Consider the following 25,770-nt stretch of genomic DNA (forward strand, 5'->3'; position numbering starts at 1 on the left):
CCAATCTCTCCCATGCAGGCCCCATCCCTTCCTGTTAGGGAGTGAGCGGAAATGCTTCATCCAATCCAGGAGGCTTCCGCAAAATAAAATATCATGTCCAAAACCAAGGTCTTCTCGGCTGATAATCCCCTTGCCTCTGTATGTAAGGGGGTTAGGGAGTGAAGAAAGTAAGAAATTCTTATGCCTAGGCAAAGGGTACAAGTCAAAGTGTGCAACTTCTGGTAATAGCCAGTGAGGCACAGATAGTTTAAGTAACTTGCCCGAAATCACACAGCTAATTAAGTAGCAGAGGCAGGATTTGAACCTAGGCAGTCAACTCCAGAGTCTGGACTCTGAAGCCCTATGCCAGGCTGCCAATGCATGACATTTTATCTCTCACCCTCATCACTCTCTAGGATAAGACCAATAGCAAATGAGAAAACTGAGGTTCAAAGAGAGAATCTTTAAGTAACCTGCCCACTGACAAGTTAATGGTAGGCCAGGATCCAAAGCCACGCCTGCCTGAGTACAGAGCTGCTGCTCCTTCTGCAGTTATCAGGATTCTCCCAAGCCAAAGGACCTGGCAAGGTTAAGAAAGTTCAGTGTGGGGAATGGGGCTGCTGGCCAGACCCAAGGCATTTTTAGGACAGTCAACGTGATGTAGGGGGAAAAGGCCCTCATGTTCCTTTCCTGCAGTATGGTTAAGAATTACCCCTTTCAGCCGGGCACAGTGGCTCATGCCTGTAATCCTGGTACTTTGGGTGGCTGAGGTGGGAGGATTGCTTGAGCTCAGGAACTCGAGACCAGCCTGAGAGCATGGTGAAACCTCATCTCTACAAAAAATACAAAAATTAGCCAGGCCCGGCGGCACGTGCCTGTAGTGCCAGCTATTCAGGAGGCTGAGGTGGGAGGATAATCTGAGCCCAGGAGGTTGAGGCTGCACAGTGAGGCGTGATTGCGCCACTGTATTCCAGCCTAGGCAACAGAGTGAGACATTGTCTCAAAAAATAAAAAAAATAAAAAGAACTGCCTTTTTCACCAAGGCACCAGCAATCACAGTCTCAAACCAGCCTCCAGGGAGATACCAGAAGGGCCAGCATAGAGAACCACAGTGGCAGGATAAAGCAGCTCTGGGCCACCTGCCCTCTAGCCCAGGCCCAGCTGCATAGTCTGCAACAAGTCCTGGCAGCTCTCTCAGCCTCATTTCCTCATCCCTAAGACAGGTCATTTCAGATTGCTAAATGCAACAGCAAGCACGTTTTATTCCTACAGCATAAAGGAACATTCAGTCAACAGCACTAAGGAAATAGAAAGAAATGGCCACCAGCATCGTTTAGAACTGCGGAATCCTCGTGTGTTTATTAACCCAGTAATCACCGTGTGCAACACTTTTTATTAAAAAGTAACAATGGAGGGGAAGGGTGGCCCACACATCTTCTGGGACTCTTGTGAGAAACAGTAAGTTAATGTCTTTGAAAACTCACTAGAAACCGGAAAGTGCTGCACATATGCAATGGAAGAGATGTTATGCATCTCTTCTTCCTAAACAGTGAGAAGGCATCTAAGGGGCTGGGAAAACTAAGTTAAAAATAACTCTTGTGCTAAAAATCACTGCGCACAATGGGGAATACACAGTGAGGGCACTCTCCACCAACAACATGACTCCACGGGCTTGGGGCTCTTCAACCCGTGACACAGGGTGAAGATACTGGCAAAGGCTGGTAGAGAACGCAGTGCAGGTCTGAGCCCAGGTGAACTCTTCCACTCAGGGACACAGTACTCTACGGATGCCCCATCCCTTTCTGGGTAAGCTTGGGAGAGATGGAAGATCCGCAGGGTTTAGCTAGACTTCTCCATCAGCAAAGGCAAGGAAAGAGTTCCTCCAAAGGGAGGTGGAATTAACAGCAAATGGACATGTTTAGTTTGGGATGGAGACAAGGTCTGGGGTAAGAATGTCCAGACATGACCTAAGTGGTCAACATTCCAGAAAGACATCGCTGAGCAAGGCTGGCCACAGCGTCACCTCCACACTGACAGGCTATGCAGAAGCCAGACAAGCACTGTGCCCAGGACTGTCACTCTCCTCCTCCCAGGCATGAAGCTGGCAACGCCCAGGGGCGGTCTCCTCAGAGCACAGCATAGGGCCTAAAATAAACCAAAGCTGTAGCATGCTAGGAAAAAGGAACAAAGAAGCACAGCTGCTGGCTTTTCTCAAAACCACCCATTTCTCTCCATTCCTAATAGCAGCACTCAGTCCAAGCCTCCATCATCTCTACCTGGACTACCGCCCCTACAATCCACTCTGCACATACACTCAGAGTGAGCTTTTCCAAATATCTAAGATCATGTTAGCAACCTCCTTAAAACCCTCCAATGGCTTCCTATAATATTTAAGATAAAATCCAAACTCTGGCCCACTCAAGGTACTCTTGACTTTGCCAGTCCTCTTGCAGCTCTGCTCCCATTCACCATGCTCCAGCCACACCCACCTCCTTTCTGCTCTTTGCATATCCTGAGCTCATTCCTGCCTCAGGGCCTTGGCACATGCGCTTCCTTGTGCCTATAAAAGTCTTTCTGATCACGGCATGGCTAGGTCCTTCTCATCATTATACTTGAGATCACATGTCACCTCTACAGACCTACCTGTACTACCCAGCTATAATAGCCACCCAGCCACTTTTAAGTCTCTGTATAGCTCACACATACTCTAGATATTTGCCTTTTTTTTTTTGGTGGGGGGGGGAGACAGGATCTCCTTCTGTTATCCTAGCTGGAGTGTGGTGACACAATTATGGTTCATTATATCCTTGACCTGTCAGGTTCAAGCAACCCTCCCACCTCAATCTTCTGACTAGCCAGGACTACAGCAGGCACACACCCTTTTTTTTTTTTTTTTTTTTTGTAGAAACGGGGTTTTACCACATTGCCAGGCTGGTCTCGAACTTCTGGGCTCAAGTGATCAGCCTGCCTCAGTCTCCCAAAGTGCTAGGATTATAGGCATAAGCCACCATGCTAGGCAATGTTTCTCTTCTTAATGAACTTTTTACATTTTTATTGTCTTGTTCCTCAACCTCTATCTTACCCCCAAGCATGTAAGTTCCATGAGATCAGGGTATCTGTCTTGTCACTGTTCCTGAACTCAGCACAGGTGACACACAGTAGATCCTCAATCCACATTTGTATTACAAATGAACAAGCAGAAGGAGACATGAAGCTTTTCCCTACATCCAGTTAAAACCTCAACCATCTCTATGAAGATGGAGGAAGGGACCATTAGCCAAGGAATGCAGGTGGCCTCTAGAAACTGGAAGAGCCAAGGAAATGGACTCTCCCTGGAGCCTGCAGAAGTAACACAGCCCTGCTCACCCATTTTAGACTTCAGACCTCCAGAACCATAAGAGAATAAATTCGTTTTAAGTCACTGTGGTAATTTGTTATAGCAGTGATAGGAAACTAACACATTATCTAACGGAGAAAAGATCGTAAGGGATTATAAATGGGGTTTCAAACTCAAATACCTCAGGGTACAGGACAAAGGATGTCTTTTCTAAAGACAGCAGCTCCTACTCAGCTCTGATTTCTGAAATGCAGGCCATGTGTTGCCAGTCTTCAATATTTCAGAAGCAGCTAGAAATATGGGTTCATGAGAAATTACCCAATTTTTAAATGTTGGCATCTAATTCCAACAATATAAACAATACATAGCCAAATAAAGCATCTGTAAACTACAAAAAAAAAAAAAAAAAGCTAGTCATCTCTCAAAAATCTGGTTCGGCTGGGCGCGGTGGCTCACGCCTGTAATCCCAGCACTTTGGGAGGCCGAGACGGGCAGATCACAAGGTCAGGAGATCGAGACCATCCTGGCTAACACAGTGAAACCCCGTCTCTACTAAAAGTACAAAAAACTAGACAGGCGAGGTGGCGGGCGCCTGTAGTCCCAGCTACTCGGGAGGCTGAGGCAGGAGAATGGCGTAAACCCAGGAGGCGGAGCTTGTAGTGAGCCGAGTTCGCGCCACTGCACTCCAGCCTGGGTGACAGAGCAAAGACTCCTTCTCAAAAAAAAAAAAAAAAAAAATCTGGTTCATGTGCCCCCTCTTCCATGAAGCTGACTGACCCACTTCAGCTTTCAGAGGCTCCCACATCTCTGAATTTTATAGGACCATCCACGTTGGCACTTATCCATACCCTACCTTGGGTAATGTTGACAAACAATGTTAGCTAAGATTATTTAGTCTGTATTGTTTATCATTGTCTCAACACCTACTAGTCAATAACTGTATTCATTTCCTCTCATTCTAATCCTCATAGCAGTTCTGGAAGGTATCCTCCCTCACCAATCTACAGATGAAAAAAATGAAGCTTAGAGAAATAACTAACTTCCCCAAGGTAACATCACAGTAACATCTGAACTCAGGTCTGACTTTTTTTTTTTTTTAAAAGATGGACGGCCGGGCACGGTGGCTCAAGCCTGTAATCCCAGCACTTTGGGAGGCCAAGACGGGCTGATCACAAGGTCAGGAGATCGAGACCATCCTGGCTAACACAGTGAAACCCCATCTCTACTAAAAAATACAAAAAACTAGCCGGGCGAGGTGGTGGGCACCTGTAGTCCCAGCTACTCGGGAGGCTGAGGCAGGAGAATGGCGTAAACCCGGGAGGCAGAGCTTGCAGTGAGCCGAGATCCGGCTACTGCACTCCAGCCTGGGCGACAGAGTGAGACTCCGTCTCAAAAAAAAAAAAAAAAGATGGAGTCTTGCTTTGTCGCCCGGGCTGAAGTGCAGTGGCACAATCTGGGCTCACTACAACCTCCACCTCCTAGGTTCACGCGATTCTCGTGCCTCAGCCTCCCAAGTAGCTGGGATTACGGGCGCCCGCCACTACATCCAGCTAATTTTGGTATTTTTAGTAGAGACAGGGTGTTGCCATGTTGGTCAGGCTGGTCTCGAACTCCTGACTTCAAGTGATCCACCCACCTCGACTTCCCAAAGTGCTGGGATTACGGGCATGAGCCACTGTACCCAGCCTCAGGTCTGACTTTCGAAAGCCCATACCCTTGCAAGCTGCCAAGCAACCTCTTCTAATTTTGTAGAGAAGTTGTACACATCAAGTCCCACAACTGGATTATAAATTCTGAGGGAACAAGGAATACAAGGTATATGCTGCACTTACCTCTACCTTCATCAGCCACATAATAGACATCTCCTACAACCAGAAGTTAGAATTCTGTTCAAGCCTGGTTCCCCACTTACTAGCTGGGTGAACCTGGGGCTCAACTTCCTCATCTGTAAAATGGGGATGAAAATAATGCCCACCTTGAAGGGTTGAGGTGTGACATAAAGCAATTAGTGCATGCCGAACATCTGGTGAACTGCAGCACTTATTGCTATGTACTGCACCAAGCTTGCCTCTACAGCAAACGTAAGAAACTATCTTCTCGAAGTAGACAATCAGCAATTTTAGACAGATACTCCATGAAACAGACTACGCTGAATATGCAGTGTGGTATTTGCTACAGTTTAAAGGATGCTCAGATGTGCCTTAGATCCATCAGGCCAAGCTCAGAGGTTTGACTGGGCCACCAAGGACAGATGAAGACAGCAGGAAAACAGTCCAGAGAGAGGGAAAGGTGTGACAAGGCCGAGAAGCAAGAGGCAAGAGGCGAGAGGCCTGTCATGAGGCAGATAGCCAATTAGCCTAATGGCAGGGGCAAGAAGTTCAAGGGAGCAGCTGCAGAGATTTCTGTAAAGGCCGTCTGAAGACAAATAGTCAAAGACCTCAAACATCACACTAAGAGGCTGGAACTTTATCCTGCAAGTTCTAGAGAGACACTAAAAGTTGAAGAGTGGGTGGTGACATGACCAGAGCTGGTTTTTAAGGAGAGGGATCAACATGGCTGGTCACATGCAGATGGAACTTGCCAAGTAAAGCTGACAGCTGACTGCCAAGATAAGCACGACTAAAGTTACTAGAGTCCACATTTGGGTGACATCTTTCCCCCTCCCTGACCCTATTCTCCCATCAGCCATGAGCCTGGCACTGTGCCTCAAACATACAAGGTTCTCAAGAAAAATGAAACTGAATGAATAAAGGGCCATCGGTCCACAGGAAGTACCAAAGGTTAGACTGTGAATGGTGATACAGACTCCTTGTTTCCAAATATAAGTTTTTGGCATTTTTTTTCTCTCCTAAATGAAACCAAGTCAGGGTATGTGGGAAAAACTGATAGCTGTCCAAAGATTCGTGCTCCTTCCTTAGTGTAGAATAGTCACTGGAAAGTAGCTGCCCAGCCAGGCCTTCATTCCCACGCCTCCTTACATTGAGGTGAGGTCACATGACTGACTCTTACCAATGAAATATGGGTAAGAGGTGACACTTGGGTCAGGGCTCTTACAAATGAGTGTGCCCTGTCCATACTCCTTCTGTTTCCCCTTCCACCAGCTAAAATGATGGCACTATGGGATGGAAAGAGCCTGGATCCCTGAATCACTTTCCCTCAAGGTAGAGGGAAGTCCCCCATCAACCAGGAACACCCACTCTATACTGCTACATGAAATAAGAAATAAGCCTTTACAATACTAGGCCACTGAAACGTCGAGATGTGTTACCACAGCTAGCATTATTCTAACACAACCGATAAAATCACTGTGGGATAAAAATCACTAACCCCACCCCAAGAGAAAGCCTGTTTATGAAATACAAAACAAAACAGGAAGCTGACTCCAGGAGAATGGAGTAGGGTCCAAAGAGTTTAGGAAAATCTGATTCACGTCTTCCAGGAGGAGGAACCATAAACAAAAATTCACATTGGCAGAGTCAGTCCCTGACAAAACATCACCCTTTGACTAAGCCAAGCCCAACAACATAATATGGGGTCTTACAGATGAGGAAAACAGGGAATCAGGATTTCTAAAAGGCAGTGCTGGCACAGCTATGACTCCAACCAAGGATTCTCCTGGTTTGAGGCAAGTGGTGACCACAAATCCCAATGTATGACTAGGATGGTACATGAAAGCATCCATGTCTGTACCAGAGAGAACAGACAATCCCTTGCTAAAAAAGTCCCCCAGGGCCCAAGCTCATTAATCCACAACCCTAATACCACAACCCTTGTTCTGAGTTTAAAAATAAGAAACTCTTAAGAGTTACAGAGGACAGAGAGAAGCAGACCACTGGAGTGCCAAGTCCTTGCGTAATTATGCGTTTGAGGTACGTTTTCTCTCTAGCAGGGAACAGTGTGTGGGTGTGTATATTTGTGTTTTGGAAAGTACACAAAGGACAGAATTCAAGATTCCCCTTCACTTCTCCAACACCCTCCCTTCCCCAGTCGTAGGAGAAACTCCATCAACCCAGAATCTACCCTGAAACAATTAGGAACAAGAGCCGCAGGGAATAGCAGCGTCTCTATTACTGAGGAGACGACTATGGCAGGTCACACAGGAAGCCAGCCCTTCCTTCTTGTTCTCACAATCACAGCAAGGATCCAGAGCCCCACTTAACAGAGTCACCCCAACTATGTCTCTCTTCTCCACAGGAACTAAAACAAGGAACCCATTTCTTTCTGTTGATGGTACCATAAACACTCTCAGGCTTCAAACCTTCCCAATCCCCTCTGCCACGTGCCTGCAAGGTCCACATTTAATCCAGGGTCTACTACTTCTCCAAATCCTACCCCTCCTCTCTGCTCCTAACCCCAGTAACCCAAGTCCAGCCCCTCTTTACCCCAACTATGAGATCCTGCAAGGCCTAACAGGTTTCCCAATTCGCAGAGTCTCCTTTCTCCAATCCATACTAAACACTGCTCCTTCTGATCATGTCACTCTAAAATCCTGATTCTCGTGGTCAAGGACAACCATGACCAGTCGGGGATAACTCATGGATGGTCTTAATCAGGCCCCTGTTTTCCTTTCTTCTTCAAGCTTATTGTCATGCATGTTCTCCTAATTCTATAGATATCCATGGTATTTCTTACCATTTGACCCAGCCATCCTATTACTGGGTATATACCCAAGGGATTATAAATCATGCTGCTCTAAGGACACATGCACACATATATTTGTTGTGGCACTATTCACAATAGCAAAGACTTGGAACCAACCCAAATGTCCATCAATGATAGACTGGATTAAGAAAATGTGGCACATATACACCATGGAATACTATGCAGCCATAAAAAAGGATGAGTTAATGTCCCTTGTAGGGACATGGATGAAGCTGGAAACCATTATTCTCAGCAAACTATCGCAAGGACAGAAAATCAAACACAGCATGTTCTCACTCATAGGTGGGAACTGAACAATGAGATAACTTGGAGACAGAGTGAGGAACATCACACACTGGGGTCTGTCACAAGGTGGGGGATGGGGGAGGGATAGCATTAGGGGATATACCTAAGGTAAATGACAAGTTAATGGGCGCAGCACACCAACATGGCACATGTATACATGTGTAACAAACCTGCATGTTGTGCTCATGTACCCTAGAACTTAAAGTATAAAAAATAAAATAAAAAGATATCCATGGTATTTCTTGTGCTTCTCTCCCTCTTTCCATGCATCCAAATTCTACCCGTTCACGTTCTGATTTAAATCCTACTTCCCCCATGAAGACTTCCTTGATCCTGCCAGCTTAAAATACTGTCACCTTTGAATTCAGTTCACACTTTAAGTAAACTTACACTACAGTTGCCGCCAGCCACATGTGTCTAAGCACTTGAAATGTGGCTGTTGTTGCGACAGGGCGAGACTCCGTCTCAAAAAAAAAAAAAAAAAAAAAAAAGAAATGTGGCTGTTGTGACTGAGAAACAGAATACTTAATTTTATTTCACTTTAATAAATTGAAATACAAATTTTAAAACTGATATTCAAGATTCAGTTACTGGAAAACTTTTAGGTAGGTTTAGAAAAACTTGGGTATGTTTTTGAGTCTTGAGTCCACCTTTTCAACTGTTAGTTTTATGAAATCTAAACACAGATCAAATATTTCCAATGAAAATTTCACATTCAAAGTGCAAAGTTTTGGAAATGTAAAATACTTCCCATATTTGAAATTTCAGCATAAAAAGGAATGTAAAGTATCTTCTTAATAATTTTTATAATGATGATGTGCTAAAATAATATTTTGGATATGTTGGATTAATATGCTGTTAAAATTAATTTCACTGCTCTTTTACTTTAATGTGTCTATGAGAACATTTAATATTACATATGTATTTTTACCAGATTTCTACCAGACAGTGCTAATGAGGTCCTTTCACATGACAGGCACCAATTTCTTTTTGTGTTCGCATTTATGACTGTGGCTTACCTATTCTTTAATCTCTTCAAAGGGAATTTCATTCGTCTCTACAACAGTAATAACAACAACAATAGCTGCAGCTAATATGATGAGACTTTTCAGGTGACATCAAGCATTGAAGCTGCAAGCATTCAAGTGCTTCAAGCATTCACATCTACAGTATGAACTCATTTCATCTTAACAATAGCCCATGCGGTACATACTGTCACAATCTCCTTTTTGAGAATACAAAAACTGAGACCCAGAAAGTTTAACTGACGCTTCAGAATTTCATGTAACTTGCCTGATGTCAAGCAACTAGTAAGTGGCAAATCTGGCATCTGAACCCAGAGAGGCTCTAGAGCTCATACACTTATCTGTATGCTAACTACCTGCCCTCTGCATTTGCCCCAGGACCGAGCCCCGAGCAGCAGTCAGAAAACATGCAAACAAACAAAACACAACTTCCCCACATACGTAAGACAGACAGCTAAGCTACAGCAGTAGAAATGGCAGTGAAGATTATAAAAGAAAAAGTGGAGAGGGGTGATGAAGATGGAAGGACAGCAATAGTGCAAAAAATGTAAGAGTGTGAAGTCTAAACAGCGACTTCTGCAATAAGAGCAACAGCTAACACCGAGCAAGCTTGACACATTTTGTATTTTCAGGATGTTGCTAGAAAACACATCTGTCTAGGATTAAAGCCTCAGTTTCCTCATGGAGGGAAAAGCCATCCAATTCTGATATTGCAGGATCATTAGCAGGAGATAAAGAGCTGAGGGAAAGCCTGGAACACACCCTGTGGCTTGGATGGCCTCACTGCCACTCCCAGAAGAAATTGCTTTGGGTGTATTAGGCCACACCTACTGTCAAAGGTAGAACCTTTTTAAGTATCAGTCCGGGTATCCAAAAATCAGCTTTATGATGACCAAACAAACAAACAAAAAAAGCTGGAAAAGGAACAGCACCCAGAACCAAGAACATCAAGATGAACTTGACTTAGCTACAAGATGTCGGTGTCTCCTACCAGTAAACACACAGATAATATCCTAACTCCAGGCAAAAGAAAACTGAAACTGAAATACAAAGACTACAAAGCTTCCAACACACCCTTAACCAGAAACCTTCAACTTTTAATTCAAGTAACATACGCTGGTCGAATCTTTCTGTATACTGAGGCCTCCCCTGGAGGTGAAGATTCACAAATAGTAGAGCTATTAAGGAGTCTTCAGCTGGGGTTCCATGACGGCCTGTGAGAACCCTTTCGGAGGAGGGCCCCAATTTCAGACAACTGTGCCAGGGGACTTACAGAACTGCCCAGACCAACTGCTACATAATCATAATGTGCTCCAGTTGCAGGAACCACCATCTGCTCAACACTAATAGGGTGACTGCAATCAAATTGGCCTAGGGCAACTGTCCAATGCTTGAAGGGCAGCAAATTAAAAATGCCACTGGTGAGTCCAGCAGAGAATCCATGTGACATGAAGCCCACATCCAAAGGCTGAGGCCTGGGACTGACAGGAAACAAGGAAGAGCTAGCTCATCAGAGGGGCCCAAAGAAAAAACAAAATTCCTTGAAGACAAGGCAATGGTCTGCCCTTCTTAAACAGGGGAGTGCCCAGCTCCTCTGCTACCTACGACTCCTACCATAACTCAGGCCCAAATCACAGTGGCCAGCCTACTTCCTCATCCAGTCCTTGGTCAAGATGATACTTTGCTTCATATGAAGTTGGTCAAATTTTTTTTGTTGTTTTTTTGTTTTTTTGTTTTTTGAGACAGGATCTTGCGCTGTCACCTAGGCTGGAGCGCAGTGGCATGATCTCAGCTCACTGCAACCTCCACTCCCAGGTTCAAGTGATTCTCCCACCACAGCCTCCCAAGAAGTCAGGACTACAGGCATGAGCCACCACACCCAGCTAATTTTTGTATTTTTTGGCAGAGACGGGCTGGTTTTGAACTCCTGACCTCAGGTAATCGGCCCGCCTCAGCCTTCCAAAATGCTTGGATTACAGGCATGAGCCACCACACCCAGCCTGAAGTTGATCAATCTTATTTGTCTATTCTAAAGAACACAGATGAACCTCACCGTCCCACTGCCTACTAAATTTAACAGTTATGTACCCAGCCTCATGGCCTCCTCACATGCCACCACCCCGCTTCCAGCTTGATATTCTACTTTTCCTATATTCTGCCAGGCTGAACAGCCAGTGAGCTGGTGCCTGAATATACCTCTCACTTTGACCTCTCCCTTCATCCACCTCTACATGCAAGACCCATCATCGGATGAAAAGTGCTATCACAGAACAACACATAAAGGTATTCCATGGAACACTAGATTCTCCCACCCCATCCCTGAAATAACTAGGAAAATTCCATGGACATTTAAGTCCGAAAAAAGTTGAATACTTTATCCCCTCCTTAGAGGTACAGAGTGCACGTCAGCATATTAAAGGCCCTGAGAAGTCCTGCAGCTATGAAACTCACAGGGGCAAAGGACTTGAATAAACATTTTCTCCAAACAAAATATACAAATGGGACCAAAAAGCATATGAAAAGATACTCAACAACACTAATCATCAGGTAATACAAATCAAATCTACAATGAGCCATCACCTCACAACAAAACAAAAAATAACGAGTGTTGGTGAGGAAGTGGAAGAACTGGAACCCTGTGCACCATCGGTGGGAATGTAAAATAGTACAGGTGCTGTGGAAAACAGTATGGAAGCTCCCCCAGAAATTACAAATAGAAGGATCATATGATCTGGCAATCTCACTTGTGGGCATATATCCAAAAGAATGGAAAACAGGATCTTAAAAAGATATTTGCAAACCCATGTTCATTGCAACATTGCTCACAATAGCCAAGAGGTGGAAAAAACTGAAATGACCATCCACAGAACAGGTTAAAAAAAAAAAAAAAAAAAAAGGCCGAGCTCGGTGGCTCACGCCTGTAATCCCAGCACTTTGGGAGGCCGAGGCGGGCGGATCACAAGGTCAGGAGATCGAGACCACGGTGAAACCCCGTCTCTACTAAAAATACAAAAAATTAGCCGGGCGCGGTTGTGGGCGCCTGTAGTCCCAGCTACTCGGGAGGCTGAGGCAGGAGAATGGCGTGAACCCGGGAGGCGGAGCTTGCAGTGAGCCGAGATCGCGCCACTGCACTCCAGCCTGGGCTGGGCGACAGAGCGAGACTCCGTCTCAAAAAAAAAAAAAAAAAAAAAGTCTCTAAATAAAATGGAATATTATTCAGCCTTATAAAAGAAAGAAATCCTGTTATACGTTACAACATGGATGAACCTTGGGCACTATGCTAAGTGAAATAAGCCAGTCACAAAAAGACAAATACTGCATGATTCCAACTACATGCGTTATCTAAAGTAGGCAAACTTTTTTTGAGACGGAATCTCGCTCTGTCACCCAGACTGGAGTACAGTGGCTCAATCTCAGCTGGCTCACTGCAATCTCCGCCTCTCAGGATCAAGCAAATTCTCCTGCCTCAGCCTCCTGAGCGGAGGGATTACAAGCGCGTGCCAGCACACCTGGCTAATTTTTGTATTTTTAGTAGAGACAGGGTTTCACCATGTTGATCAGGCTGGTCTCCAACTCCTGACCTCATGATCCGCCTGCCTCGGCCTCCCAAAGTGCTGGGATTACAGGCGTGAGCCACCATGACTGGGCCGGCAAAATCTTAGAAAGAGAAAGTAGAATGGTGGTTGCCAGGGATAGGAGGGGAGAAGAGAGATTGGGAGGAACTGTTTAATCGATATACAGTTTCAGTTTTGCAAGATGAAAAAGTTCTAGAGATCTGTTGCACAACAATATGTGCATGCAGGCCGGGTGCGGTGGCTCAAGCCTGTAATCCCAGCACTTTGGGAGGCCGAGGCGGGTGGATCACGAGGTCAGGAGATGGAGACCATCCTGGCTAACACAGTGAAACCTCGTCTCTACTAAAAAATACAAAAAACTAGCCGGACGAGGTGGCGGGCGCCTGTAGTCCCAGCTACTCGGGAGGCTGAGGCAGGAGAATGGCGTGAACCCGGGAGGCAGAGCTTGCAGTGAGCTGAGATCCAGCCACTGCACTCCAGCCTGGGCAACAGAGCGAGACTCTGTCTCAAAAAAAAAAAAAAAAAAAGTGCATGTAGTTAACACTACAGTATTGTACATTTTTAAATGATTAAAATAAATGTCATATTACACTTTTTTTACCACAATAAAAAAACGCTGTTCAGCTCATTTCATTTTCTCAACTAACAAATATATTTTTTGTAGAGCATCTTACAAGACACAACAGGAATACTGAAGAACACAGTTTGGGGAACACTGTTCTAAACATCAAAGTATCCTAAAAAAGTATCCTAAACTTCATACCGTTGTCTCAGACATCCGATCCCCTTGGTTATTCATTTGAAGCCCTTCATTTGCCCCTAAGGCTAGGAAATCCATGTCTCCAGGCAGAGATCCAATCTTGTGGTTGAGTGGTCCCCAGGTTAACACAGGCCTGACATTGTCACAACCATGTAGACTAGGAACTCTGGGGAGAGGCAAGAAGTCAGCCAGCCAGAATGGATATGTTTTGGGATCTTGCTCAACTTACAGAAATACCCTTATCTACCACCCCCTCCATTATGGTGGACTGGTAGACCCCCATTACTCATGTCTGACATCACACAGACACACACACAGACACAGACACACAGACACGCGCACGTGCACACACACAGAGTAACCAGGACCATACAGAACCAAGTTGCTACATATACCAATCAAGTTCTCACCCTGGACTTTGAATTTGAGGGATTAAAGTTCTAGCTCAATCTGGTATTTTGAAACTAAGAGAGGAAAAGATATAAATGTAGGTGTTGTCAGGTTTATACGACCCACCCAGTTGGCTGAAGAAAAGAAACTGATATGCAGCAAGACCTGAAAACCCTCCCGTCCCAGTTCCTCTTGAGGGCCTGCTGCATTCTTGCCCTCAGCTTCCACAAGACACCCTATCTGAGGCCCTGATATGCATAACTCTGAGAACACCATTCACAATCTGGCGTTGTGCCAATATGGTGGCTCTGCCCTTGAATCCTTATAAAGCATTTTTACTGATCAAGGTATCTCAAGGCAGTTTCTATAACCTGCAACTGAAGAATCCTATAACAACAGTTTTATTTCCCACTACTGCTTTTTACTTCCCTGGTCTCTTGCCAGGGAAACCTGTCCCATTGTTTCTGAAAAGCACTCGAAGCTTCCCTGTTTCTTACCTTCGCTGCCACTAATACTTTTACCTAGAACCTCTTTCCTCCTCCTCCACCCCATCCCTCTATTTACCCAAACTCCACCCATCCTTCAAGGTCCAATTCAAATGCCTCCCCTGCGCCATGAAGCTCTTCATTATCTTCCCCTCTCACCCTCAAACTTCCACAGCCTTCTGTCCGGATTTTCTTGATCACACTTACCACATTTTACAATACAGGTATGTGCATGTACATCTAAACTCCATTATTAAGCTGTATGCTTCTTAAAACCAGGAACAATTCTCATCTCTGTATCATGTCTAATACCTGAGATGGGTAGGGCCTTACACATAAGCAAAGGTTGGGAAAACTATACTTACAGATGATTCTGTGGAAGAATAGCACTCTTATATTATTTCATCTCTCACTAAACCATAACCCCAGTGAGAGCAGACATTCAACCTTAAGTTCATCTTTGAACCCTACAGCACCATAACCACAGTGTAAGCACTCAAACACTTGCTGACTCAATGACCTCACACTGGATCCCAGAATCCTTTTACCCTACTGCCCGTCAACCCTATCACATGAGGTCTCTGCCTCTCCAACTCTCCTGGGTTGGGCAAAAGAAAGACAGGGCAAACAATTCTGCTAGGAAAAGAGTGTGGCAGACGAGATGTGGAGTATGCCAGCAACAGAAAGTTCCAGAACTTCTGTCCCTTAATTTGCCCACTAATTCTTCATTGAAAGATGGCTAAGTCACTGGAATCAAGGAACCCAGGGCCAATCCACAAGCATTCAGTGAGACCTACTGGACACAGATCCCCATAGCAAGCCCTGGAAGGGCCTGGTTGTGGCCCTGGTTGTGGGTTGACAATTAGAATCCCACAAACGCATTAGGGCTGGGCAAAAAAAAGACTGAAAAGAAAGGAGAGGCTGAGGAGTTCCATCACAGCCCATTTCCACGCAGTACCTGATGAGCATCTCCCGATGGGATGATGTAGGCCTGGATCGGTTCAGTCACATACTCAGAGTTCCTCATGGCTTGTCTCAGCTGCCGAAGCAGCTCTGAAGTCACCTTTGGAGGCATTCTGCTGTCTGCAACAACACGAGAGTTTATTTCAAAACCAGCCTGCCCCCTGCAATTCAATGTCCAGTTCGAAGTGGGCCCCAGAGAGGAGTGCCTTCCACGTTCTGACCCACTCCCAGTTAGGTCTTCAAACTGACCACCCCACCACCAGACCGAGACCAAAGCTGCCAGAAACACTAATGTTCACAGTTGTTTTTTGTTTTTTTTTTTTTTGAGACGGAGTCTCACGCTGTTGCCCAGGCTGGAGTGCAGTGGCGCGATCTCGGCTCACTGCAAGCTCCGCCTCCCGGGTTCCCGCCATTCTCCTGCCTCAGCCTCCTGAGTGGCTGGGACTACAGGCGCCCGCCACCGCGCCCGGCTAATTTTTTTTTTTGTATTTTTAGTAGCGACGGGGTTTCACTGTGGTCTCGATCTCCTGACCTTGTGATCCGCCCGCCTCGGCCTCCCAAAGTGCTGGGATTACAGGCTTGAGCCACCGCGCCCGGCCCACAGTTCTTAAATACTACCTCCAAGTAGCCATTTGTGGCCAGCAAAGTTTAGCTACTAACCATTTTCAAATTGACTGGTTACCTCTGTCACTCCTAGGATTTCACTCATGAATAGGAGATAAACAAGTATACAGAAATTTAGGTGTTTATCTTTGTTTATAGTAGGAAAAAAACAGGAGAAGTGTATGATTTTATAGTTAATAGTTAAACTATAATACATACAACAGTATACTGTGTACTCATTACAAATTACACAGACCTAGAAAAGAATTACATAGACTTACATATTTGATTACATATTTGATACCTAGAGAACACTTGTGGGTGATTAAAAACAGATGACAGGCCAGGTAAGGTGGCTCACGCCTGTAATCCCAGCACTTTAGGAGAGGCCAAAGCAGGCAGATCACAAGGTCAGGAGATCGAGACCATCCTGGCCAATACAGTGAAACCCCATCTCTACAAAAATATTAAAAATTAGCCAGGTGTGGTGGCACGTGCCTGTAGTGCCAGCTACTCCAGAAGCTGAGGCAGGATTGCTTGCACTCGGGAGGCAGAGGTTGCAGTGACCTGAGACCACACCACTGCACTCCAGCCTGACAAAAGACTAAGACTCCATCTCAAAAAAAACAAACAACAACAAAAACAAAAAAAAAGATAACCAAAAAAAAAAAACCACATATAGATTGTTCTTATTTAAAATTGTGTATGTATATATGCAGAGAGAAGTTTCTACAAGGACAGTCACCCAAGTGTTAAGAGTGGTTACCTTTGAGTAAGTAAATTTGGAGTGATTATTGTCTTCTTGTATTTTTCTGCTTTTTAAATTTGACTGCTTTAAAAGAAGTATGTTTTATAAACTTTTTGGTAAATACCCAGCTAGATTTAGAGAAGAAAGTTCCGTCCACTAGGAGTCAGAAGTCTTATCTTCTAGTGAATACCTGCTACCAACCAGCTGTGCAAGGGAGAAGGGGGCCAGGGCCTCAATGCTCTGTTCTCCTCTTTTAAAGTATGGCAGGAGTGGCCAGGCACGGTGGCTCATGCCTGTAATCCCAGCACTTCGGGAGGCCGAGGCGGGTGGATCACGAGGTCAGGAGATCAAGACCATCCTGGTTAACACAGTGAAACCCCATCTCTACCAAAAATACAAAAAAAATTAGCCAGACGTGGTGGCAGGCACCTGTAGTCCCAGCTACTTGGGAAGCTGAGGCAGGAGAATGGCGTGAACCCGGGAGGCAGAGCTTGCAGTGAGCCAGGATCACGCCACTGTACTGCAGCTCTAGGCAACAGAGCGAGACTCTGTCTCAATACTTTATCTAAAGTATGGCAGGAGTGGATGAGACCCAAGGTTTTCAAACGAAGTCCCAAGGCTCCAGGGGAGTCTACCATTCAAATAAAACCAGAGCTGGAATCACCAGCTTTAGAAAATACAAATAGGAATAGAAATATAAAACTAATTAAACTGAAATGTAAAAGATGTTAACTGTGGTCCTACTAGAAATTCGTAAACTTGTTTCACCTATATCTATAGTCAGGGATAGTCTCTTGTACTCACTAAGTGGAAGCACAGATGATGCACGCTGACTTAACCACTTTAGTTGGTTCTTCAAAAAGACCTTTTCTCAACAATCACTGATATTAGTTAATGTTCTGATAAACATCATAGCTGTAGTCCTATGTCTACATAAAAAAAAACGACTTCAGAAGGAGCCAATTATAGAATAGTGATCATGCATATTTCACTATATCCTATACACTGGCACAAAACTATACTATTAGAATTCAAAGTAGAATGAGTTTTTCCAACCATTTTTAATAGACTTCATTTTTTACAGCAGTTACAGGTTCACAGCAAAACTGAGCAGAAAATACAGAGTTCCCATGTAGCTTCAGTTCCAACACACACATAGCCCCCTGCCACTATCTGCATGCCCCACCAGAGTAGTACATTTGTTAAAATGGATAAACTTATATTAACACATCATCATCACCCTAGGTCCACGGCTTACTCCTGCATTCATTCGTGGTGTTGTACATTCTATGGGTTTTGAACAATGTGTAATGGCATGTATCCACCATTAGAGCATCACACAGAGTACTTTCACTGCCCTGAAAATTCTCTGTGCACATGCAGCCTATTCATTCCTCCCTCCGCCTCTCCTCTAACCCCTGACAATAACTGAGCTTTTCTACTGTCTCCATAGTTTTGCCTTTTCTAAAATGTCATATAGTCAGAAACATACAATATGTAGCCTTTCCAGACTGACTTCTTTCACTTAAGAATATGCATTTAAGCCAGGCACGGTGGCTCATACCTGTAATCCCAGCACTTTGGGAGGCCAAGGCGGGCGGATCACCTGAGGTCGGGAGTTCAAGACCTCCCTGACCAACATAGAGAAACCCCATCTCTACTAAAAATACAAAATTAGCTGGGCATGGGGGCACATGCGTGTAATCCTAGCTACTCGGTAGGCTGAGGCAGGAGAATTGCTTGAACCCAGGAAGCAGAGGTTGTGGTGAGCCAAGATTGCACTATTGCACTCCAGCCTGGGCAACAAGAGCGAAACTCTGTCTCAAAAAATTTAAAAAAAAAAAAAGGAATATGCATTTAAGGTTCCTCTATGTCTTTTTATTGCTTGATAGCTCATTTCTTTAGCCCTGAATAATACTCCATTGTCTGGATGTACCACCATTTATCCATTCACCTGCTGAAGGACATATTGGTTGTTTCCAGGTTCTGGTAACCATGAATAAAGCTGCATCTGTGTGCAGGTTTTAGATGGACATAAGATTTCAACTCATTTGGTGTTTTTGGTGTTTTGGAGTTTGCCAACTCATTTTTTAACAAATAAAAATATTTGGACAGGCGCAGTGGCTCACGCCTGTAATCCCAGCACTTTGGGAGGCCGAGGCAGGTGGATCACAAGGTCAGGAGTTCAAGACCATCCTGCCTAATGTGGTGAAATCCCGTCTCTACTAAAAATACAAAAAAATTAGCCGGGCGTGGTGGTGGTCGCCTATAGTCCCAGCTATTCAGGAGGCTGAGGCAGGAGAATGGCGTGAACCTGGGAGGCACAGCTTGCAGTGAGCCAAGTTCACGCCACTGCACTCCAGCCTGGGCGACAGAGCAAGACTCCATCTCAAAAAAAAAAAAATTTTTACTTAATCAAAAACATTGTAACATACAACTCTGTAAGTAATGGAGAGTTAAATCAAGGCAATTACATGAGGTGATCTTCAAGGACTGACATCCTGACTTACTGTAGCTTAAACCCTGCTGGGCATAGGTCCTTTTTGGATCTTTTTCTTTAGCATACTCATTTGCTTCTTCCTTTTCATCATCACCAGCACCTTAGGCTTCTATGCCTCAGTTGTTATGGTTATCTCCAACAGAATCCCCTATAGGGTACCATACTGATCTTAAGCTAGAAAAAGTGCCTCACTTACCATCTGCAGCAAGGGCAACTTCAACAAGCAGGCCCTAGGACTCAACCCCGAAGTCTCAGAAGACAGGAGTACTCAAAGGAAGAGTAAATGGAAACTGTCCTACTCATAATTCAAGCACATCCATGTTCCTTGCATTACAGCTGCTTCTGAATATTGTTCAGAGGGGCATTCTTTTTTTTTTCTGAGGGGAGACAGGGTCTTACTACATTGTCCAGGCTGGACTCCTGGGCTCAAGTGATCCTCCCACCTCAGCCTCCCAAGTAAGTGGGACTACAGGTACACACCACTGCATCCAGCTATCCTTTCCTTTTGTCTAATCTACTGAGCCTATAATTTCTCACCTATCAGAGAAAAAGGGATCAGAAGTACCTGGTCTGATCCAAGTTTATATGTCAACACCTCCACTGGGGGTTGAAAATAAAGCCCACCGTGATCTCACAAGCTTGCCAGCATCTAAAAATTTTACTCTGATATCTTTCAGGAGCTTCAGAATAGATTTATTGTGTTTTCAAATCACATTTCTGAGCAAGTAATCATTCTTAAAAACAGTCAAGCAAAAACGAAGCTTTCTTTAGAGCAGGACTTCAACACTGGCTGCGCATTAGGACTATCTGGGGAACATCTGACTTAACTGGTCTGGAGTACAGCCTTGGCTTCAGGAGTTTTAAAATGCAAAAATGTAAGAGTCCAAAATACTTTCTTTCAAGATCATTTATTTCTTTATAGAATGTGCCTTCCATTTAGGTACATTCTGACTTAAGGATTTTGGTGGCACTACTGGATGTTTAGTATTGATTATAGTATCAATATTATCAGTCACTAACTTCATCAATAAAGTTAACACAACCAATGATGAGCACAAAATCTTCAACTGCAAACTAAAAACCAACAAAAACAAACTGGAACTCTTCAAAAACATCCTCTGCTTCCCAGTCATCACAACCTGCCTCCTCATTTCCACATTCTGACCTTCATCACCACCACCATCACATCATCACATTTCCCCTGGTGACTGGTGGATCAGACCCCCACAGAATCATGAGCCTCATCAGTCTCACTGCCACTCCTCTCCACAATGCTACCTGCCCCCATCGACACTCAACACTTTCCCTCTTCCTACTTCCTCATCCTTCAGGCCCATCACATTCATGTTCTAGGTGAAATGCAACTACTTCTCTATCATCAATATCAGACATGATGAAAGAAGTCTCAACGCCATAACCAACAGTTAAGATGTGGTAAGGGGCAGGGGCAGCAACAGTGAAGGTGAAGAAGACAGTAACAGGCAATGGCTGAGGCAGTGAGGCAGCCACCACTGAAGTGAATACAGTGGGCCCTGGTGGCTGAGGCAGCTGTAGCTACAAGGAAAACAGGTGATGAAAGTGACTGAATGGGTGAGCAGCTGGAGCTAAGGAGAGAACAAAATTGGTGCAATTATATAAGTCCTAGCCACTGAGGTGGCACTGGTTGAAAAGGCAGCCAAGATGGAGGAAGTGAAAGTTGTAGCTGATGACCCTCGTAATTTGTAATAAGGAGTAAATGAGTTACTATACGTATGGCACTTAGAAACAGTTCCTGGCAAATAACAAACGTCATGTACATGTTTAATGTTATTAGAGTAAGACGTACAACTAACCATAAATGCAATGTGATAAATCATGTAATAGGTGTACATACCACTTCTCCTGAAGGCAGGGATGGTGTCATCTCTGTATCCATGTATCTATAACTAACATATACATATGCTCACTCGAAGATGGCTAAATCAAATTCACAACATCGTGTCTATGATTTTTTCAGACTCAATGAACAGTAATGAATCTTCAGTGACAGATAGGCTCTTGCAAGGTGCTGTATTATGACATCTGCTCATTCCATATCCTATGACTTTTCAGAAATGTTAGAAACAGTCAAGAGCTAAGCAAAGTGTGCAGGAAAGTAGGAAGGCAAGAGCAACAGGCCTAGTCCATGATGAAACATTAGCCTATACACTGCCAGATATTTTCAAACTATGCCTTACAGACAATGACTCACTTAAAAGTCTTGCATATACAGGTCTGCTTTTAGAAATAAGTTCCCACAACTTCAGCCTTTATCACAAACAAGATTTTTCACTGATTGTACATGAAAAGCACACCATACTTATCTCACTGGCGGCCAGGCAAATTAAACATAACATGTGTGAAAGCACCATGCACAGCACCTAATACACTGCAGGAGCTCAAGAAATATTTGAATCTGGATCTGAAGCACCAACTGGAATTCCCACGTCTCGTCACAAGAATGGAAGGGGCCCATTTACTCCAATTTCAGCACCTTAACACAGGCATAGATGCTCTTCCAGCATCCATAGCTTTAGAGGTAGTGCTTTGTTTCTCTGTTGCACAGCTGAGGGAAGGCTAAGGGACTTACATACATTAGTGGCTAATTCTCACAACAATTCTCCAAGGCAGGTTTCACTATTCTCATTTTACACATAAAGGAACAGGAGTTAAAACGAGTTAAGTACTTGCCCAAGTCAGCTGGATCATCAGGAACCATAGACTCAAGGTCTACGCAATTCTCAGGTCCATGCTCTATTACACCATATTATCTGGGGGACATAACAGAGGCTTAAAGTGTTCTAAGACAGAAGCAAAACAAGTGAGCTCCAGTTTCCAACTGGGATCTACAACCTCAGGCAATTGAAGCTTCCTAACCTCTATTTCCTCATACATTACAAAAAGAAAAAGAAGTTATCTTCCAATTCCAAGTTTGATGATTCCATCACTTTTTTCCTTTCTTTACTTTCTGTTTCCTCCTTCCTCTGCTACCTCCTAATATGGTCCAAACTGTGTGGGATACATCTATATTTTTTAAAGAAAAAGGATCTAAAATTGCATGCAATTATAGCATTGCTCTTCCAAACAGAGATTAGATAGGCATGGTTTCTTATGTACTTTAAGAGATCAATTTTTCAGGCCAGGCGCGGTGGCTCACACCTGTAATTCCAGCACTTTGGGAGGCCGAGGCAGGCAGATCACGAGGTCAGGAGATCGAGACCATCCCGGCTAACATGGTGAAACCCCGTCTCTACTAAAAATACAAAAAATTAGCCGGGCGAGGTGGCAGGTGCCTGTAGTCCCAGCTACTCGGGAGGCTGAGGCAGGAGAATAGCATGAACCCAGGAGGCAGAGCTTGCAGTGAGCCGAGATTGTGCCACTGCACTCCAGCCTGGGCGACAGAGCAAGACTCCGTCTCAAAAAAAAAAAAAAAAAAAAGAGATTAATTTTTCAGTCAGCTAAAAAAAAAAAAAAACAAAAACAAAAAGTGGTTCTCCTGAGTAGTCGGTACAACCGTACTGGCTTACATGGGATAGAAATACAGTAATACACAACTTTTCAGAATTCAGGTTTCTGGTAACCCATCAGACAATTAACCAGTTCTGGGGAGAAGGGACAGCCAAGAAATATTTCCCAAAAAGACTGTCCTAAATGCACACTCAATTTATAAAGCACAATAATATAAGCTTTTCTCATTTTGCAATCTTATGACCAAAATTGAAAGCGAATTTCTAAGATAATCAATAAAGGACTATACTAGAGAAATACAGAACATTTTCAATAATAACCTATCTCCTCCTCCACCACCACCCCCCTGACAAAAATGGAAAACGCAAAAAAAAATAATAATAATAAAAGTTGGAATTCTCTAAAAAATGGTAAATATATAGAAACAGTAACCAACCACTTAGGAAGCCAAAAAACAAAATGGTTTTTTTTTGTTTGTTTTTTTTTGTTTTTTTTTGAGACGGAGTCTCGCTTTGTCGCCCAGGCTGGAGTGCAGTGGCCGGATTTCAGCTCACTGCAAGCTCCGCCTCCTGGGTTTACGCCATTCTCCTGCCTCAGCCTCCCGAGTAGCTGGGACTACAGGCGCCCACCACCTCGCCCGGCTAGTTTTTTGTATTTTTAGTAGAGACGGGGTTTCACCATATTAGCCAGGATGGTCTCGATCTCCTGACCTCGTGATCCGCCCGTCTCGGCCTCCCAAAGTGCTGGGATTACAGGCTTGAGCCACCGCGCCCGGCCACAAAATGGTTTTTAACTTCCAGGTACTCACGCCCAGTCATGATCTATTACTAATTCCTTACCCTCTTTTCTCACCCAACCTGGGGTTGGGGTGAAGATCTAAAATCCTTTACAGATGTTCCATCTAATTTCCAGACAAAATTATTACCTGTTTCCACACCTGTGTCTCCTGAGTGTGTCACCTCGTGAGGTTCAATTATTCTTAAATTTCTCAGCTGAAAATCCTGGTGATTCGCCCTTAAGGAGAGAAAGAACAGGAATTTGCAGACTTTGACCACAATAAAAGTGGCAAGGCTCAATCAGAAGAGGCATTGCTTAACTTAACAGTTCTCTAAGGCCGGGCGCGGTGGCTCAAGCCTGTAATCCCAGCACTTTGGGAGGCCGAGGCGGGTGGATCACGAGGTCAGGAGATCGAGACCATCCTGGCTAACATGGTGAAACCCCGTCTCTACTAAAAATACAAAAAACTAGCCGGGCGTGGTGGCGGGCGCCTGTAGTCCCAGCTACTTGGGAGGCTGAGGCGGGAGAATGGCGTGAACCCGGGACGCGGAGCTTGCAGTGAGCCGAGATCACGCCACTGCACTCCAGCCTGGGAGACACAGCGAGACTCCGTCTCAAAATAAAAAGAAAAAAAAAAAAACAGTTCTCTAACATGAATCAGAAGAACTCTCACCCCCATTATCAGTGGCAGAATAAATAAAAGTTTGATGTAAAACTTGCAGGCGTAAAACATCGCCATTGCAGGTTAACCTCAGTTCTAGCTTTCGGTTCATAAATTCTCTTCAGCTATGTCTAACTTCCTGTTTAACTAGACTAAGAAGACTTACTTTCAATGACTATGTTTTTTCCTTACACAAGTTCTATTTGATTCTTTTTCACATCGGCCTGTTCTTTCTTTATGGTGTCCTATTCTTTCACTCTGGTTTCTATGCCTTCTCTTTGTGCCTTCATTATTTTAGGCCCTTATTTTATAATTTCTCCCATACTTTCAAACAAATCTTGGGAGACTAACCCTCATGTCTGCTGGGTCTGCTGCCTCTCCCTCTTGGTGGTTCATTCCTTCTGTGCTTTGTGATCGATCTTTTATTAAGAGCTTATCTTCAATAGAGACTATTTATCTATAAGAATGTGATGGGTCCTGGTTTGTACAAGCAGTTCTGTGATTGCTTGCTTCTAAGACTTTCACATTAATTTCATAGCTAGAAGATTTGCACACAAACTTCTTGTTCCCATATGGGGATAGTCTAATGCCCTGGACACCAGGCATGAAGGTCTATATCTGCATCTGATCATTTTCCCAGGCTCAGGTTACTAGTATACCATTCAGGTGTTAGGTTCCCTCTACATTTTTGGCACTTGAGGATTTCTCTTTCTTTCAAGGTCATTCAGTCAACAAATATTTATTGAAAAATCTTCCATAATCCGGGCCCTGTTCTGGACACAACAGTGAACAAAACAGACAAGATCTCTGACTTTAACAAATGTACATGGGGCAAGGCAGGGAGATTGGGGAGAGGATAGGGAAGAGAAGGCAACAGACACAAAACAAGTACACAGTATGTCAGGTAATAAGAACTTGTTTTGTGAAAAAAAGTAAAGCAGGGCAAGGGGAAGAAAGCATCAAGGAGGTAAGGGGAAGGATTATTTCATATGGGGTAGCCAGGGACAGCCTCTCTGGTAACAGACAACATTTTAACACAGACCTAAAAAGAGTGAGGAAGCAAGCCATGTGAACGGCTAGGGGAACAATGTTCCAGGAGAACAGCAAGTGCAAAGACCATGAGGCAGGAGTATGTCTAGTGTACCTGAGGAAAAGCAAGAAGGCCAGCACAGTGTGATTGTATCAGGGGATGGGGAGGTAAGTGGTTCAGAGACAACGTCATAGAGGCACCAGGGGGCCTACTGTGGGCCATAGAAAAGGTTTTGAATTTTACTTAGCTATGAACTCAAAGTTGATTAAGTTATAATTTAACCACATGTTTACATGTTGGTAAAGATAGAGAGGGACACATTAGCTCAGTCTACCACACAGCCAGAACCAGATAACCAGGCAGCTTTACCAATGACTCTAGGCCTACTTTCATATGGCTGTGACTTTAGTTTTACTGGACAGAATGGGATGTTCTTAACTAGGGTAAACATATTATTCTTTCATAAAAAAGTAAGACACCCCAATATGTCTTGTAAAATATAAA

General features: G+C 44.2%; 1 protein-coding gene across 6 annotated transcripts in view; it reads right to left on the reverse strand.

Moving 5' to 3' along the window:
- Positions 1–25,770, reverse strand: part of XPNPEP1 (X-prolyl aminopeptidase 1) — a 62,766-nt gene that overhangs the window by 29,822 nt on the left and 7,174 nt on the right. For 4 of the 6 annotated variants that reach the window (XM_077944986.1, XM_015148117.3, XM_077944985.1 and 1 more), the window contains 2 exon segments: positions 23,724–23,812; positions 15,457–15,581 (listed from right to left, as the gene is read on the reverse strand). In XM_077944986.1, coding sequence (XP_077801112.1) covers positions 15,457–15,573 — 117 coding nt within the window. In that variant the 5' untranslated portion in view covers positions 15,574–15,581; positions 23,724–23,812. 6 annotated transcript variants of the gene reach the window in all.

Source organism: Macaca mulatta, chromosome 9 (assembly GCF_049350105.2).
Source record: "Macaca mulatta isolate MMU2019108-1 chromosome 9, T2T-MMU8v2.0, whole genome shotgun sequence".
NCBI lineage: Eukaryota > Metazoa > Chordata > Mammalia > Primates > Cercopithecidae > Macaca > Macaca mulatta.